We start from the raw sequence: 17,687 nt of genomic DNA on the forward strand, positions 1-17,687 counted from the left end.
GCCTGAATAATTCCAGGTAAGCAGTAACCTATTCCACCTTGCTCTGCCCTTTGCTCAAGCCTGACTCCCCAATGGATGTTTTTTCAAGGGAAAACTACCTAAACCTGAAAGAGAATGGCACTAGCCTCCCCTCCTCACACACTTCTGGCCCATCTGGAAATAAGTTTAAAGTGATGGATCCCTATTCTACTATTTCTCCTTGCTCTGTGTGCAGGCCAAGACCACAATCAGATTTGCACAGGAAGCACCTTGGGAAATAGTATCAAGAGCTGCTAAAAGGCTGTTGGGGAGGGCAAAAAAGTCATTGGTGCCACGGCTGAGATGGCCAGAGAGGCCTTCACTGATCGTTTTAGGTGAGAAAGGGCTCCATCCTGATCTTTTCACAAGAAGGGCTGCTGCTCTCCCCTTCAAAGGGCACAAGGCAGAATTGTGACTGCCTTGGTCCCTCCCCAGAGACGCTGATGCTAATGGGCACAAGTGGCCCCCATCCTGCCAGATCTCACGGCAGCCTCCTCCTTTTCAGGTGGGGTTTCCTGCCTATAGTCACAAGAGGCCAAAAGAAAAAAAAATGGGCGGGGCAGAAAGAAAGAAAGAAAGAAAAAAAGCAGTGCCCTCAGCTTGCCACGCTGTCCCAGGAAGTCCATCGAAGTACCTGCAAAATGCTGGGGAAGCTGAATGTGCCCGCAAGCAGCTCAGCTCCCTCAGAAAGTTCTCTGTGCAATCTAGGAATAGAGAGCTTTCTGGTGGAGCGGAGCTAAGCTGAGCTCCTTGTGTGCACATTCAGCTTCCCCAGCATTTGCAGGTACTTCAATGGACTGCCTGGGACAGCTATGCAAGCTGAGGGCACTGCTGGGTTCCCCCCCTCTTTTTTTGCCTTCGCTGCCCACCCAACCTTTTTAGACTGCCAAAAACAAGGCAAACACGAGTTTCCCCATCTAGCTTGCAATCTCTCATCTCTGCAAGTGCAGCCACTCTAAGCTGTCCAATTTGTAGGGGGTGGAGTGGGGGCTAGAATGCTCACCCTGCACATAAAGGACAATCCCAGACCCTTTTTGAGAATTTCCCCTTAGCCATTAAAACAAGGCAACGGTACAAGTGGAGAAAATCCAACCACAAAACCTGTGACGATACCTGTGAAACCTGAAAGCTAGATACTGTCTTGAAAACATCAGTAGCTCGTAAATAAAAGGTATAATAATTTAAGTGTGCAAATAGATCAACCCAGCTACCGAAAGTGGCCCGGTGATGCGTCATGGGATTTTAAAAAATATTGCAGCACAAGAAATGGCCTCCAGTGATGGGAAAATAGAATTTAGGTCCTGAATTCACAAGCAGAGGCGTTAACCACTGAGGCAAGCAACGGTGCCAACTCTGCAAAGGCAGTTTCTCACCAAAGCAAACTTTTCATGAAGGTGGAACAGGCTAACGACATATCTGTGCACGTGGGCATATCTTTGTTGTTTGAGGATTCCGTTTCAAAGATCTGTGATATACCAAATCTTGCACCATGTTCGGTCTTTGAAACTGATTTCCAACATTCACACGTGTGCAAGCCTCTTTCTTTCAATGTTGGTGCTCAGCAGTGTTAAAGCCACATAATTTCAGGTCAGGTGAAGCACCTGATCCCAAACTGCAATCTCAGCACAACAAATTAATCAGTTAAGCTTTCTTAAATTATGGACTCTGAAAACACATCTTAACAGATTAGAAAGCTTATCTTGCAAATTCCCTTTGAGCTCCTGAAAGCACTTTTACTAGAGCACTGCTTGAAATGTCTGATAACATACAGGGAAGCCCCTCTCAGTCAGGAGAAAACAGCCTCCCTTCTATTTCCGGCTCATCCCCAGAATCTTGCAAGCATATTCATCTAGTTCTAGAATCTGCAGGGAGGGGAAAAAATGGCTCTGTTCTCATCCTACTGATAAAATAGCAGCAACACCTTTTAGAAAAGACTTGCTTTAATCTCACATTGTGTTTGATTGCAATTCTGGGAAGCCTCAGCCAGGGTGGCCTTCCAATTAGACTGTGATTGATCTGCTCAACCGAAAGCCATCTAATTTCCTTGCAATAGCTGGATACTGGCTCACCACCAAAAAGCATCCTTGTCTATGTTCAAAATGTTCCCTCTTTCATTGTGTCCCTTGGCTTCGGCAGAACCCCTTGCCACCTCTCTAGCCTCATGTCTCCGTAACACAGTGAGGCACTTGCAGCCCAAGGATGCTGAACCAAATCCACCTGGAGATGATGGGAAATGTCCAAATGTTGGTTTTGTGCACAGCAGACATGCCCTCCAGAATCCTGAACAGCTTCTCCTAACATCCCGGGTTGAGCACCTGAGTCTGTCACGTCTCTGGTGGATTTGCTCAGGAAGGGAAAAGCAGGCAAGCCTGCGGCAATGTGAAAGTAATTACGGGCAGAAATACATGAAGTCACACTCATGCCCAGAAAATATAATCGGAGCAAAGCTTGGCCAATTTTTTTTTTTTAAAGTAGATTCAAACTGGATTCAAACAGCCATTACCTGGATGGGGCCTTATGAATGTTTTGAAAAGAATGGCAGGTTTTCTGCACTACTGTTGTTCCTTGCAGGCTTAGAAGAACGCTGTCACCCTACTCTTCTGTGTCAACAGAAGAATGTGCTTTCCGATATTGCTGGTGAGCCCTGCTGCTCAAACCCTGTTAAGAGGATGTGAGTCTGGGTGGGGCTGATGCAGCTGGTCTCAGGATCACAGACCTACAAGGGCTACACTAAACTGACTTGCAATCACTGACACCCACACAGACACTTCCTGTACTTAGAAAAAAAATCTGTTTCTCTCTTTTGAGGCTCAACAACTTTTACCTAGAAGCTAGATAGCGGTAAGCACGGAAAGATCTCTTATCAGCAGTTGGGTTCCTTTTTTGTTTTTGCACTAATAATCTGTTTGAACTCTTAGGAGAGGTCTTAACTGACGATTTTTAGCAGATATTTAATGAAAAAAAAAAGGGAGGGGAGTTTCGATGCCCAAATGACTGAAATGAGCAACTCTTGAAAGGGAAACACTTTTGAGATTCTTCACATTAGCATGGTACAGTTACACGGCTCCTTTCTGGACAGTTGAGCAACATAGCACAGCACTGCCTGCAACCTGTGTTAAGACCATTAGTAGCAGGGTGAGAAGAACCCTGTGGAGGTCAATGAATCCTCTCCAGATTTGGAAAGGTAGAGGAAGAAGCGTAATTTTTTTACTCGTGTCCCATGCTGGCCAAATTGGGCAATCCAGGATCTCTTTAGCCAAGCCTAAACCCAAGCAGTACTTATTGATACTATGAGCTGTAGGGTAAGAGAACCTGCCAGCCCGATAACATTTCTAAGGGGGATTTTGAATTTTGTGTGTGCATGCATGCATGCATGCACGCACTCAGGTGCATGTAAAACAAGGTCACCGCAGAGAGAAACATTTGCATGTCATAAAATTATTTCGTGACTTTTCCTGTCCGTGTCATGCAGGATGGGGAAAAGCAAAGCAAGGGACAAAAGAGACCAACTAGCGACTCCGTACAATGTTCAGTCTATTCAAGTCGTGGTGGGAGAAACAATAAAGAGAAACATAAAATTACTTCATTTGATTTCTATTCGCCTATTTATTTGGGAACTTGGGAAGTGAAAATTCAAGCCACCCAGCACAGAAACTAATGTGTAGCTTCCAGAAACCTTGCAATTATTCCAGCAGAGGAACAGAAAGAGCAAAAGGGGCAGAAACAGTGAAAGGGAATCAAAGCAAACAAGTGAAAGTATAGGGGAGGGGGGGAGGGCGGAGAGAGAAAAAGCTACTCCCTAGAAAAAGTTTGCTTTAGAGGAAACTCGGGGAGTTTCACCACCCCTACCCCTCGAAAAAACTGGCCAACCCTTTGCTGTCATTGGTGAGCAAGCATCCCAAAAGAAATATAACTCACCACTGGGTGGCTCAGGCCTGGGAGGCATATTTTTCTTCGGCGGGAGGGCAGGAGTGTCTGCTTTAGTCTTAAAAGGATCATCAGAGAATCCAGCTCCTCCAAAAGAGGAGAATGGATCAGAAGCCGGAGGCTGCATGAGAAAGATCTGCATTTTAGACTCTATTGCACAGAGAAGCAAAGGAGAAAAAAAAAAAAACCCAACCCAGGTGTGGATGCCGATGACGGAGGAGGGCAGGTTCAGTTGCAAGCTTGTTGAGAGGCGAGGGGGTGGGAGAGAAGGACCTTGGAAAGACAGCAGGGAAGCTGACAGAAGAATCCCCAAACCATCTACTCAGCAGCTTTGGGTTCCTTTTAAGAGGCACCTGTTTAAAATGGTAGACGATCCAATTTTGCCCAAAGGGCAGGCATGGAGTGAGGCAGAAATTATACTTTAAGCTATACAAACTTGCACATGTCTAGGTTGGTAATACATTTCTTCCAAGTCTGAGAATCACTGGATACATGCATGTACACGCGCACGCACACGCACACGCACACACATACACACACAACACTGCTTCTTAAGTCCCAGTGTAGCTGCTTCCACATCCAAGTATTTTGGGGAGGGGGAAACTAGACATATGATAACTGCAAAGGATTTGTCAATAGCAGGAAAACAATCCTACACTCAGACACAAGTTGCCATTGCACACAATGCGAAGCTGTGCTTGGGTTTCCTGGGTGGGCAGAGCTCTAGTAAAATCAATCTACCGTATTTTTCGGACTATAAGATGCACCAGTGTATAAGACGCACCAAGATTTCAAAGAGGTAAGTAAGGAAAAAAAAGTTTTTGCCTTTCCTCAACCCCCAGCAGCATTCTGTAAGCTTCAGCAGGGCTGGGGCAAGGCAAAAACGTCATGGGGGCATTTTTGTCTTGCCCCAGCCCTGCTGAAGTCTGCAAAGGGATGCTGAGGGATGAGGGAAGGCAAAAAAGCCTCTGTTTTTGCAAAAAATGGCCCATTTTTTGCCAAAACGGGGGCATTTTTGCCTTGCCCCAGCCCTTCTGAAGTCTGCGGACAGCTGCTGGGGGCTGAGGGAAGGCAAAAAAACCTCCGTTTTTGCAAAAAGCGGCCTGTTTTTCGCAAAAATGGGATGCTGGGACGGTGCTTTGGGAGGTAAAAAATAGCTGTATTCAGTGTATAAGATGCATCAACATTTCCACGCCCTCTTAGGGAGGAAAAGGCACGTCTTATACTCCGAAAATATGACAATTCGGAGTATAATCATATACTCTGAAAAATACGAAAAATACGATAATTCCTATGGCTGAGGAATTCTGAGTGTTGAAGTCCACAGGTCTTAAAGTTGCCAAGGTTGGAGAGCCCTGCTCTAGAGTAGCCTATCCTAGCATTTAGTGTAGGAAGAAATACAGAAGTCACTAACTTGGATTCATGGCATGGGACAGGGTTATCTAAGGCAGTGTTTTTCAACCACTGTGCCGCGGCACACTAGTGTGCCGTGACATAGTGTAAGGTGTGCCGTGGGAAAAACACTTTATATATAGTCAATATAGGCACAGAGTTAATTTTTTTTAACATTTTCTAATGGTGGTGTGCCTCGTGATTTTTTTCATGAAAAAAGTGTGCCTTTGCACAAAAAGGTTGAAAAACACTGATCTAAGGGACTGGTCTCCCCAATTACATCAGCCCATCCCATTAGATACACCAGACAGGGCATGCCATGACTACTATCTGTGTGAGACCTACGCCTTCTCTGCTGTGGCCTTACGGAACATTTCCCACCCTCAAATTCAGGTTAGCTTCATCCTGTCTTAATGTTGAGGAATTCCTCAAATTGATTTCAACCTGGTTATAAAAATAAATGTATGTTGCTAAGTGAGAACCGGCAATATCTTAAGGGGGCTCCCTTATCTTGCGGTTGATACAGGTAGCCCTTGACTTACAACCACAACTGGGACCAGAATTTCCGTTGCTAAGCAAGGCAGTTTTTAAGTGAGGTCATACAATTTTACAAAAACATTTTTTTGCCCTAGTTGTTAAGTGAATCTTCTTCCCCTACTGATCTTGCTTGTTGGAAGCTGGCTGGGGAAGATCGTAAATGAAAATCACAAGACCCCAGGACACTACAACCATCATAAACGTGTTGCTATTTGCCAAACACCTGAATTTGATCATGTGGCCATGGGGATATTGTGACAGTCATAAGGGCAAGGACCAATCATACATAAGTCACTTTTTTCACTGCCATTGTAACTCACTAAACAAATGGTTGTAAATCAAGGATTAGCTGTATGTGGTTTATATACTCATTCTGTGCTTTGTATAACTCTTAATTTTTAAACAATATTTAGATTTGTAATAAAGACTGTTCATATTTATGACTGTTTTTATAATCCCTGATTTTATATTATTTTGTTTGGTTATTGTATGCTGCCCAGTCATTTTGGATGAATAAGCTGCTCCTTAAGAGAACATCAAACATTACAGGTAGTCCTCAACTTACAACCACAATTGAGCCCAAAATTTATGTAGCTAAGCGAGAAATTTGTTAAGTGAGTTTTGTCCCATTTTACAACTTTATTTGCCACATTTGTTAAGTGAATCATTGCAGTTGTTAAGTTAGTAACATGATTGTTAAGTGAATCTGGTTTCCCCATTGACCTGGCTTGTCAGAAGGCTGCAAAAGGGGATGCCATGACCCCAGGACATTACAACCGCCATAGATATGAACCATTGGCCAAGCATCCAAATGTAAATCAGGTGGCCACGGGGAAGCTGCAATGGCAGCAGTGTGAACAATGATTGTAAGTCACTCTTTTCAACTGCCGCTGTAACTTCAACCAGCCCCTAAACAAATGGTTGTAAATCAAGGACTACCTGTACCAAGTTCTGGGGTGAACTCTCTCTTGTCACCAGACAATGTTCTTCTAGAACATCTGGAAGCTACTCAACCAAACTACTGACCCTCCCACCTCCAGGACTGGCAGCAGCTTACATCGGAATGCCAGAAATTACACAATGACAACAACAGAGAGGAAGGAGCTACTTGCCTGCTCATATGTCCTGCTCCTAAGTCTTCTAGAGACATCCGTTTGCGACTAAGAGAAATAGGGATATTGACTAGATGGATCACCTCTGGCCTGAGATTCCACTTTACTATCAACTCTAAAGAGCAGCAGTGAATTAGAATCTCAAGAAGAGCTTTCCACCATCAGCTGCTATAGAATATCTGGACGAAAGCTCCAAGGAACCGGAGACCATTTGCAATTAAAGCATGAACCTTATGCCGACTTATAGATTTTCACAGAAAATATCCTTGAAGGCTAATCTTGTTTGTTCTGTTCTTGAGCCCCCAGTCCATACATTTATAGTAAATGCTTATGATTACTGTAGATTTGCAGAAGGAAAAGAAGGGTTTGGATAGGACAGTGATGGCGAACCTATGGCACGCCATCACCAGATGCTCGTCTGGTTTCCGGCATGTACATGTGCGCCACCCAGGTGATCTTCTCGCGTGCTGGAGTCCTGGAGATACAAAGACCAGCTGGCCAGTGCACATTTCTGAGGCTCTGGCATGCGCAAAGACCAGCTGGCACTGGAAACCAGAAGACCAGGTGGCCGGCACTTGCATGCGCACCGGCCAGCTGATCTTCGAGTTTCCAGGGCTCCGGCGCGCATGCATGTTCTGGTTTGGGCGCCTGGTGCCAAAAAGGTTCACCATCACTGGGGTAGGATAAAAAGAATATGAGTTTCCTGGCTGCTTAGCTAAGTGAATCTGAACACCTTGACATGGAAAAACAGCTGCTGCCACCTAGTGGGGTAAAGGACCTTTAATTAAAAATGTTTTAAAGAAAAGTGTTTCTCTAAACCCTGGAAAAGGATGGCTACTGCTCCATAACCGTTTCTGGAGCCCTGCAGAATAGGCTGAGCTGTGGAAAAGAAGAAATAATGGCCACTTATCCAATAATATGCAGCAACTATGTCAGAATAAGCCAAACTCAATTTGCTTCAAAGATAAGAACTGCAGTATTGGACACCAGGTGCTCACAAGCACAGCAAAATATACGAAGTTGGTCATGTTGGTTGTGAAGGAAAAAGACAATCTGATCCTTCTTTTGTGCAGTCCTTGGGGCTTGGGGCTCTCTGAGCCTGCTTATCTGCCTGCAGACATTTCATTACATGACTAGATAATGTCATTAGTGCTAATGAAATGTGGGGGTTTGCTCCGTTTATATAGAATAGTTTGCCCTGCCAGTGTTGAGGGGGGGGAGGTTTGCAGTTTTTCTCCTTGGTAATTCCTTGATTAGGTGTTGTTTTCTGCTTTGTTTATCTGCCCTGAGTCTGCCCTTTGTTCAACCCTGAGCTACATATATTCTCTTCTCTTGGAGTTCTTCAGTCTCCTGGCCTGGTTCCTGTTTTATCACAAGCCATCACTGCAGAAAGCAACCTTCCCATTTCCCTTAGCAAAGAAAAAAGAACCTTCTGAGAGAAATTTACCTTTGACATTCGACTGAAATCTGCAAATCCTTCACTACTTTGGGTACTGAACGTGCTGCTACCGAAGGCGTCTAATGTCCCAAAAGGATCTGAAAGCAAACATCAACAGGGCAGTGATTCTGGGTTTTAACGATCAACATGCAGAATGAATCCTGGCAAATCTGCATCCTGGCCGGGGACATCTAGCCAGATCAGGAGGCTTGCAATGCGGGAGAAATGTGATCACAGGTAAACCTTTCCCCCTAGGCTTTGTGCACAAAATTCATTTATGATCGCCAAAATTCATTTATGATTTATGCAAATACTGTGTTTCCCCCAAAATAAGACCGAGTCTTATTTTATTTTGGGCCCCAAAATAAGCATGGCACACCGCTCAGCCTCTTGTTCTGTTGCGGCCATAAGCAAGCAGAAGAAATGGGCAAGCGGCCACGTGGATTCCTGCAGGTGTCGGGGCATGGATGGCCTGGCTGTGGGGGCCCTGAGGTAGGGCCATGCGCGGTGCGAGGGGCGGCTCCACCTCCCCACCATGTGGCCGCGACACCATGAGCAACCAGACGGAATGGGTGGGTGGCCGGCTGTGAAGGCTCTTAAGTAGGGCTTATTCTGGGATGTGTGTAGGGCTTATATTAGGAGCACAAGGAAAAACATACCAGGTCTTATTTTTGGGAATAGGTCTTATTTTCAGGGAAACAAGATAGTAATGGCTGAAGTTGAATGGAAGTGTACAGAAGGGAATATGGACGATGGGAAATACCAAAACATAAACGATGAATTCAAACTTGTCAAGCAGAAGGAGAAAGGAAGAACACCTCTATTCTTACCTGGCCCTTTCGAAGAAGACATGCTCAGAGTTAGGAAAGGGTCACTGTTCTCAAAGAGGTTTGGCTGAAATGGAGAGCAGAAAGAAAGAAAAAACATGAGAGGAAGTTGGCTTGCTAGAGATAGGGAAGAGAACCATGTTACAGGAAGTCCTCACTTTACCATGGCAATTTAGGGTCAGAATTTCCATCACCCAACGACACTGTCACAAAGAGCGACGTGTGACTGTTCTACTTACATGACGGCAGTTCCGGCACTTCTAACTGCCTTTGTTAAATCAATTCTCTGCTATTGTAAAGCAAAATGTCATGGGATCACTTGAGACCTCCCGCCAACTTCCCCATTGACTTTTGCTTGTCAGAAGCTGGTAGTGAAGGTTATTCATGATGATCACGTGACCACAAGATTCTGCAATGCTGTAATTGGGAGTTGGTTGCTAAGTGACCAAATCACAACCACGTGACCACGGGGACACTGTGATGGCCACACCTAAAGAACCCATGGTAGGTACCCTTCATTTAATGCCATTGTAATTTCCGTCGCTGATGAGTTTCAATAAATGAGGACTACCTGTATGGCATTTCATTTATATTCTATCACATCTCAGGATTCTTGGCAGTTCACAATTATGAAATAAAACAAGCATCCAGTTCATTAAAAAAAAATCACATCACATAACCTTAAGGGTGTTACAGTTTGCCCCCAGGCTCTCCACAATAACTCAGTTTCACAAGTTCCCAAAAGTTATTTCCACGGGAGTCAATCTTGTCTCTGGGGAAGCCATTCCAGAGGAGCATGGCCATCACAGAAAAGCAATGCTCCTGAGATCTGCCCTCTCATTTCCCAGCACAGGGCACGACCCACAGTTTCTCCTGGGAAAGATGTCTCAGGTAAACCGAATCCAGTGGTGGAGGCAGTCCTGAAAATATCCAGGGACAAGCCATACCAGGTTTTATAACATAAAACCAGCCCATTCAAGGACCTGTGGAAACCTAATGGCAACCAGCACAGAATCTGGAGAATTGACATCACATAAATGAAGCACCAGATGCCGGACAGGACAATGTATGAAACATCTCATTCTGAATGAGTTGCCATTTTCGAGGATCTTCAAAGGCAGCCCATGTGAATCTACTACAGCAGTCTATATGCATGGTGATGTGGGCAGGAGTCAAGGTGATAAAATACTCCCAGGTAGAGCTGCAACTGACACAGCAGGTAAGAGATAAAGGTTCCCCTCACACATATGTGCTAGTTGTTCCCAACTCTAGGGAGCGGTGCTAATCTCCGTTTCAAAGCCAGTGCCATCTTCAGACAGATATCTCCATGGTCATATGGCCGGCATGACTCAACACCAAAGACGCACAGAATGCTGTTACCTTCCCACCAAAGGTGATTCCTATTTTTCTACTTGCATTTTTACGTGCTTTCAAACTGCTAGGTTGACAGAAGCTGGGACAAGTAACGGTAGCTCACTCCATTATGTGGTACTAGGGATTCAAACCGCTGAACTGCCAACCTGCTGATCAACAAGCTCAGCGTCTTAGCCACTGAGTCACTGCATCCCTGGCACAGCAGGTAGAACTGGGCAAAAGACCTCTTGGCTGCATCCTTTCCTTGATTCTGGAAGACTTCCAAGTCACAGGTCTGTTTGCACGGAGGAACGCTAAGTGCTGACCATCTGTGGAGACATTCCAGAGCTCCAAACCTTCAAAACCACCACTTTCACTCTGCTGCAATAATGGCTGTCTCAAGAGTTGATCTGACCACCAAAAATGAGCGCTGGATGGATTTCTGAAATTCTTTCACTCGAGAGGCTTGTTTGACCTTATATGCTGGCTCCAGTAAAAGACTATTTTCCCAGATTCTCAGATCTTTCTGATTTTATAATACACTAGCTGGATACCCGTGCTTCATGACAAAACTATGTGATGGGGCTATGCAGGAGAAATTCGGTTCACAATCTGTTGGCTCTGTGGTGGTCGGTGACTGAAACACAAAAGGGATTATCATTTCCGCCACCTTGAGTCTGGAAGCAGTTCCATAGGTGGAAGGCGTAGAAATTTTGGTGAGGGACCAATGTTTAGTACTGTAAGGAGCTCCAGACTGTTCCTGAGTGAAGGAGTGGAATGTCTGCCAGTTTGAACTGAGGTAACAGAATGTGAGGCAACTGGAAGTTGGAACAGAGTTATTTTCAGATGGGGAGGTGGAGTAGAATGTCTAACTCCTTAGCATCAGAGAATGTTAATATAAGGCGACTGACAGTCGGAACAGAGTTATTTTCAGATGGGAGGAGGTGTAGAACTCCTTAGCATCGGAGCATATTAATTACTGTATAAGAAATACTAATGATCTGATGGTCATTTCAAAAGATCCTTTCTTAGTGAGCACCTAGAAGCCAAGGGGAACATATTTGCCAAATTTCAAGTTTGTAGGCTTCGCGGTTCTGGAGATTTCTTGATAAGTGAGTGGTACTTTGCTTTTATATATATAGATTGTGGCAACTTTGCTGGATACCTTGTTATTTTGCAAGTTATTCTTAGCGAACTATTAGGGGTGGAATAATAAGTGATCCTAAATGACCAAAACAGCTATAGCATCAAATTACTTTCTGGAAAATAGAGCCTCCTCCAGATTTATTACGGAGACTAGGATGATGACATCTCTATGCTTTGTGGCTATTGATATTACATTGGCACTTTGTTCCTTTGATAAGTATTTATTTGGTAGAATCACAGGACTGGAATGGCCCTCAAGAGGTCTTATAGTCTAATAACCCTACTTAGTACAGGAATCCTTATCTCACCCCAGACAAATGGCTGTCCAATCTTTTCTTGAAAACCTCCAGTGATAGACCATCCACAACTTTAGGAAGCAGGCTGTTCGGCTGTTTAATAGTTCTCAGAGTTAGGAGATTACTCATTATTTAATATTTGACTATCCCTCTGTAAAGTTTCCAAGAATTGCTTCTTATTTTATCCTCATGTGCTCTGAAAACAAGCCCACACTCTCTTCCCTGTGACAGCCCTTCTTGCATCAGCAATCTGGTATCCCATCTCCCCTTAGCTTACCCTTCTTTAAGCTAAATATACCAAGTTCCTTTAACTGCTTTTCACAGAATTTATTTTCCAAGCTTCTCAACACCTTTGTCACTCTTCTCTCTCTATTCCGTCCCATTTCAGATTTCAAACACAGATAGAGTTGCTAAGAGATAGTAAGCAATTTACTCCTGACTAAAAGAACAGGCAAGCAAAGGAGTATAAATCAAACAGTCTCTAGATATTGTAAGGCTTGTCCTGAGTAGATTTCACTTTCCGAAAAAGCACAGAGGAGGCTGCTCAAGGCCCAATCCAAAGTCAGGAGAGCCAAACATGATTTGTCAGCTGGTTTTAGAATCAGTTTTTCAGATTTCTCATACCATCAGGAGGCAATGGCATGTCGGACACAGAGGACCTGATAGTTGCTTCCAACAAGGAAATGTGGGTCACAGCTGCCTCTTAAATTAAAGCTTCAGCCAGCTGTATTTAATTAAGGCAAGCATTCCCTTGTTGGCAAGATGCCTAGCTGAGCATCTTTACTCTCTCTCTCTCTTTCTCCTTGCACAGTTCTGGGGCTTTGAAGCCACACTGCATCATCTGAAAACTGCAGCTGTACTGATGCTGTCTGTGTTTGATCAGCTTCAGAAGATTCCTCACTTGTGGTCTCCTGAGGCTGACATTCTACCGGTTCAGCTGAAGGAGCTTCTTTACAATCAGAGTTAATCTACGTCATGGGTCATGACATGCTGTTTCCAGTTTTTGTATTGTGGTGACCAAAACTGGACACTGCATTTCAGGTGCGGTCTGAACCTGTGCAGCACGGAATGGTACATTCATTTCCCCTTGATCTTGATTTTCATATGAATAACTTATAGCTTTAACTTAATGCTTTCTTATTCTAGAATTTTAGCTAAACGATTGTAGGTTATATTAATTTTGCTTTGTTGTTAATCATTCGACTACAGTGGGGCAAAAGTCTAAAGAATAACTAGAATAAGCAAAGCCTCCTTACTTTAGAGGGCAGTGTGGAATTTTGCAAGAAAGGGTCTGAAATGAACGGGTCACTTTTTTCAGCCTTTTTAAAGAAATCCTCAGGCACAGATGTCCGGAATGGGTCACTTTCTTTAAATGGATCACCTCCAAATGGATCTGATGTAAGACAGTTAAAGGTAGAAGATTGACAGGAGATTAAGACAAATCAAGTATAGGAAGGCTGATTTTAACTGAATATCAGAAAGCATTTCTAAGAACAGGAACAACAAAACCCACTATCCAAAGAAGTAGAGGCCTTCCCTCAGTAGTGGGATTCAAATTTTTTTACTGCCAGTTCTGTGGGCATGGCTTTGTGGGCGTGACAGGAGAAGGATACTGTAAAATCTCCATTCCCACCCCAATCCAGGAGAAGGTTACTGCAAAATCCCCATTTCTTTCCTATCAGCTGGGGCTCTGGAGGCAGAGAATAGATAGGGGCGGGGCCAGCCAGAGGTGGTATTTACCGGTTCTCCGAACTACTCAATATTTCTGCTACCGGTTCTCCAGAACTGGTCAGAACCTGCTGAATACAACTTCTGGCTTCCCTTTACTTAGATGTGTTCAGGGGACCATGGACTGTCTATCTGGAATAGTTTAACCTAAATCCAAGGAATTGGACTACGTTGCCCTTAAATTAATTAAAAATGGCAGAGATGGAGAGGAAGGAAGTAACATGGGGTGGGAGAGTTGGGGCCTCATCTTAATCCATTAACCTAGTGGTATCAAACTAGCAGGCCAAGGGCCGGATGTGTTACGCGCAGGCCATGCCCACCCCAGCTCCGTGAAAGGGGGGGGGAAAACGTCGCGAAATGTCACATGATGGCAATGTGACGCTGTGAGTTTGACACCCGTGCATTAACCACTTCCAGAATGTGCCCCTAGGCCAGTTGGCAGAGCCAAGTCTTCAATTTGTTTTTAAAAGCCTAATGGTTGATTGTAGATTTCATGGGAGGGGGAATAAAAGGGGGGCCGCAATGTTCCAAAGGGCAGGAAGGCTCTTTGGCAGAAAAGCCTCTTCTCCTGGATAACTGCTACTATCCTAACTATGGGATGCTTTGCTTTGTTAGGATGTATTACGGCTAGTTTTAATCACCATGCATGAACCTACTAACTATAATTCATTATCAGATTATATGGTTTCCCCTTCCCGGCTTTTGTTACAAATATATTACTGCCTAGGCACCTCGCATCCAGAGACAGAAACTCTTAATTTTTTGAAAGTAATAAATAAATAATATGAACCTTTAAAATGTTTGTCTTACCAGCGGCTGCAGGAGGCTGTTCAGCGAAAGGGTCATTCTGAAAAGGATCGCCTGTGTGAAGAAGAGAGAAAACAGAAATTAAAAGCTACGGAAATAAACACTAAGATAAAATAGGAAGTAGAAAACACAGTTTTGAAGTGTATTTCTTTATCAAGAAAAATGTTTCTGCTTTGCTTCTGAAATGTCCTGATAATGAGATTCACTTGCAGATTCAAGGAAGACTGTAACAATTGGCTACTGCTTCTGTCTTCTTTGTCTGGGCAGCGTTTAAAGTGCCAAAACGGTCCCCTGTCCTATGGAAACTTACTGCCTTTGAAGGGATCTGCTCCTTTGAAGGGATCTGCAGTTTGAAAAGGGTCCGTCTGCAACTCCTGAACATTATTGCTGAAAAGTAGAGCTTTGTTCTTGAATGGATCATCCTGGAATCAAACATAAAGTGATTACGAAAGTCAGATGCCCAGCAGGCAAAGGTGGAAGCCTCAAGGGACCTCTCAATCAAGGTGGCCAAGATAAACATCCCTTCATATGATACTCTTTAATAGTTTCAAGGTTAGCTCAGTTTAATCAACTGCTTCTTTATCCCTAACTAGCCGATAATGCGGCATTGCTCGGGTATTTATTTGTAGGGGGGAAATGTCTAGACCAAACATAATTTCTAAGGTTGGATTTTCCCCCTTACCAGAGGGAGCCCCCTTGTGGAGTACTGTGAAGCCATTACCATGGCAACCACTGCGCTGTACAGTAGAAGTCAGTATGGCAGTATGGCACAACAGGCTGTATCTTAACAGAACACCCCCCCCCCACCTGAGAGGTGTTAGGGATATCTTACTCCCACAGTATTTTTTTCCCCCCAGAGTAAGTCATTTGTGCACCAAGTTTGGTTGAAATTGTTCGAGGCATTCCAGAATTATGCTGGAACATACACACACACAGTCATTTTTATAGAGAGAAATTTTAACTTGTTTAATAGCCCTCATTCTAGACATTCTTTTTTATCTTGCATACTGAAATTGTATTTATCGGACAGCAAAACATGAAGTCATGTTTTAGGGCTGACGTGATAGGTGACAGCCATTAGATTTTGTTTTTCTAACTATTTTTTTTGCAGATTTTAGATTTTAAATTAACAAATGAACTTCCAATGACAATGTGGCTAGACTCTTATTAACCACTAGTAGACCTTTATTAAAATCTTCATATAATGGACATAAAAGTCCTTTTTTAACATAACCCAATAGGCATCTCCTTGCAGCTGTAATCCAGATTCTAGGACTGGACTTCACAATCTTGATATTTGGGCAACATAAAGAGCTTGCAATCCAAATGGGTAAGATAGGACAAGCTATACAACAAAAAGAGGGTTTCTCTTTTAAAATCAAGAATTTTATTATCACAGAGGTGGGCAACCCATCATCAAGATCACCCAGTCTGTAGTCCCTAGAGCATTTCCATGAAATCTACTACAATCTGTAGCAAATGCAGAATATTTGGCAGCATTATTTCCAGTCTCTAAATCGGAATAAAGCGCAAATTAGTCATTTCAGTTTCTACTCATTTCTCTAAGGTCCTCCTCATGTTATCAGCTGCGTATCTTTTAGCCCTCAGAGGATGATGTTTTTAAAAATAAAAGCACATCCCATCAGCTTCAGAAACATTGCCAGCTCCCATTGTCAGGTAATCCTCAAGACAGTAGCTGACCTGGACTGATATCAATGAAGCTCAGGGGAGTCAGAACTGGGTAGAAATACTTGGATGAAGTTCACTAGGAAATTTGGGGCTTGTGAGCGGGTCAAAAAATATCCCCAAACAATGGCAAATCATTTCCATAGGGTGGCCAGGAAAACAAGATTCTCCTATCTGTGGAATCACCAGGAGACAACTTAAATTCAAAGGAGGTTTCACTACCATCACTATCATAGGATAAAAAAGTTGTTGAAAAGTTGTTGAAGAATGGAGCAGAGGGTAGAAATGGGTGGCATCAAAGCCAAATATAGCAAGAGGATATTCTTTTCCACTATGAAGGTAAAGGTTAGTTCTCTGAGCTTGTTCTGAAGAACACTGGCACCGACATCCCCTGCTGAAGATGTTACCCAGCCTGGTAACAAAATGTTCCGAAACCAACCCACAAACTCAGAGAATGAACCTTCACCCTCATCCTACGCCCGAGCTACAGATATTCGCCACTATTGTAAATTTTTCAACTACTCTCATTCTTTTTCACACCTTTTTCCTACTTCCTTCTCTTCAAACATGATGGTCCATACATAGGGCCATGCACACATGCATCTATTCTACACAATTTCTCACCAAAGTCCCAAACCCGCCCCGGTCTTTTTGGATGTTTCCCTCATTCAGATCTGCCAGGTTAGTCATGCTGCCACTGTGAAGTCCGTTTAAAGCTTCATTGTACTGTTCAATGCTCTGATTGGCTTCCTGAAGGGTCTCTTGAAGCCGAGATAACTTACTCCTTGCCTGTAAAGAGGAAGGATGGAACCAAGGTTAGAAAGAGTCCACTGATTAAAAAGCTTTCATCTTCCCACTATAGGCCTAAAGTAATAGAACAGAAACAGGAAGGAGCCACTTAGCACACTTGTCCAAACCCACTGGCAGCCCTGAAGACTCTCCAAAATGGCTTCAAGGTTGACAGGAGTCTCGGAGTTTGGTTTGCATCGCGTCTGTTACTTGGATCCCTGACACCCAGGGCAGATTAAAGCATTCTGGAACGATGACCTCTGCTTAAATGTACCAAGTAAAGGGGAATCCACCACCTCCCTGGATAAATAGTTCTACTACCGTGTTTTCCTGAAAATATGACCTACCCCGAAAACAAGCCCTAGCCTGATTTTCCACGCCTGGGCCTAATATAAGCTCTACCCCCAAAATAAGCCCTAGCTAAGCCCTGCCCACCATCTGGTTGTAGGGGGGGGGCGAAGTGCAGGTGTAAAAATCAAGCTAGGGCAGTGTGTGTGTGTGTGTGTGTGTGTGTGTGTGTGTGAGAAACTGCTCCATGTGCCCCGCACCCGTTTATCTTAAGACCGCCGCAACCAGGCCTCCTACATCTGCCCGAATTCTACTGCAGCTGCTTACAGCCATTCATGGCCAG

General features: G+C 43.9%; 1 protein-coding gene across 7 annotated transcripts in view; it reads right to left on the reverse strand.

Moving 5' to 3' along the window:
• EPS15L1 (epidermal growth factor receptor pathway substrate 15 like 1) overlaps window positions 1-17,687 on the reverse strand; it is a 56,943-nt gene that overhangs the window by 13,663 nt on the left and 25,593 nt on the right. For 5 of the 7 annotated variants that reach the window (XM_032237965.1, XM_032237975.1, XM_032237983.1 and 2 more), the window contains 7 exons: window positions 16,892-17,056; window positions 14,892-15,003; window positions 14,585-14,635; window positions 13,303-13,439; window positions 9,255-9,318; window positions 8,434-8,522; window positions 3,937-4,066 (listed from right to left, as the gene is read on the reverse strand). In XM_032237965.1, the coding sequence (XP_032093856.1) occupies window positions 3,937-4,066; window positions 8,434-8,522; window positions 9,255-9,318; window positions 13,303-13,439; window positions 14,585-14,635; window positions 14,892-15,003; window positions 16,892-17,056 (748 nt within the window). Of the gene's footprint in view, window positions 1-3,936; window positions 4,067-6,592; window positions 7,035-8,433; window positions 8,523-9,254; window positions 9,319-13,302; window positions 13,440-14,584; window positions 14,636-14,891; window positions 15,004-16,891; window positions 17,057-17,687 lie in introns of those variants that run through there. The other 2 variants (XM_032238008.1, XM_032237991.1) reach the window with 2 other exon arrangements.

Source organism: Thamnophis elegans, chromosome 1, assembly GCF_009769535.1.
Source record: "Thamnophis elegans isolate rThaEle1 chromosome 1, rThaEle1.pri, whole genome shotgun sequence".
In the NCBI taxonomy this organism is placed as follows: Eukaryota; Metazoa; Chordata; class Lepidosauria; order Squamata; family Colubridae; genus Thamnophis; species Thamnophis elegans.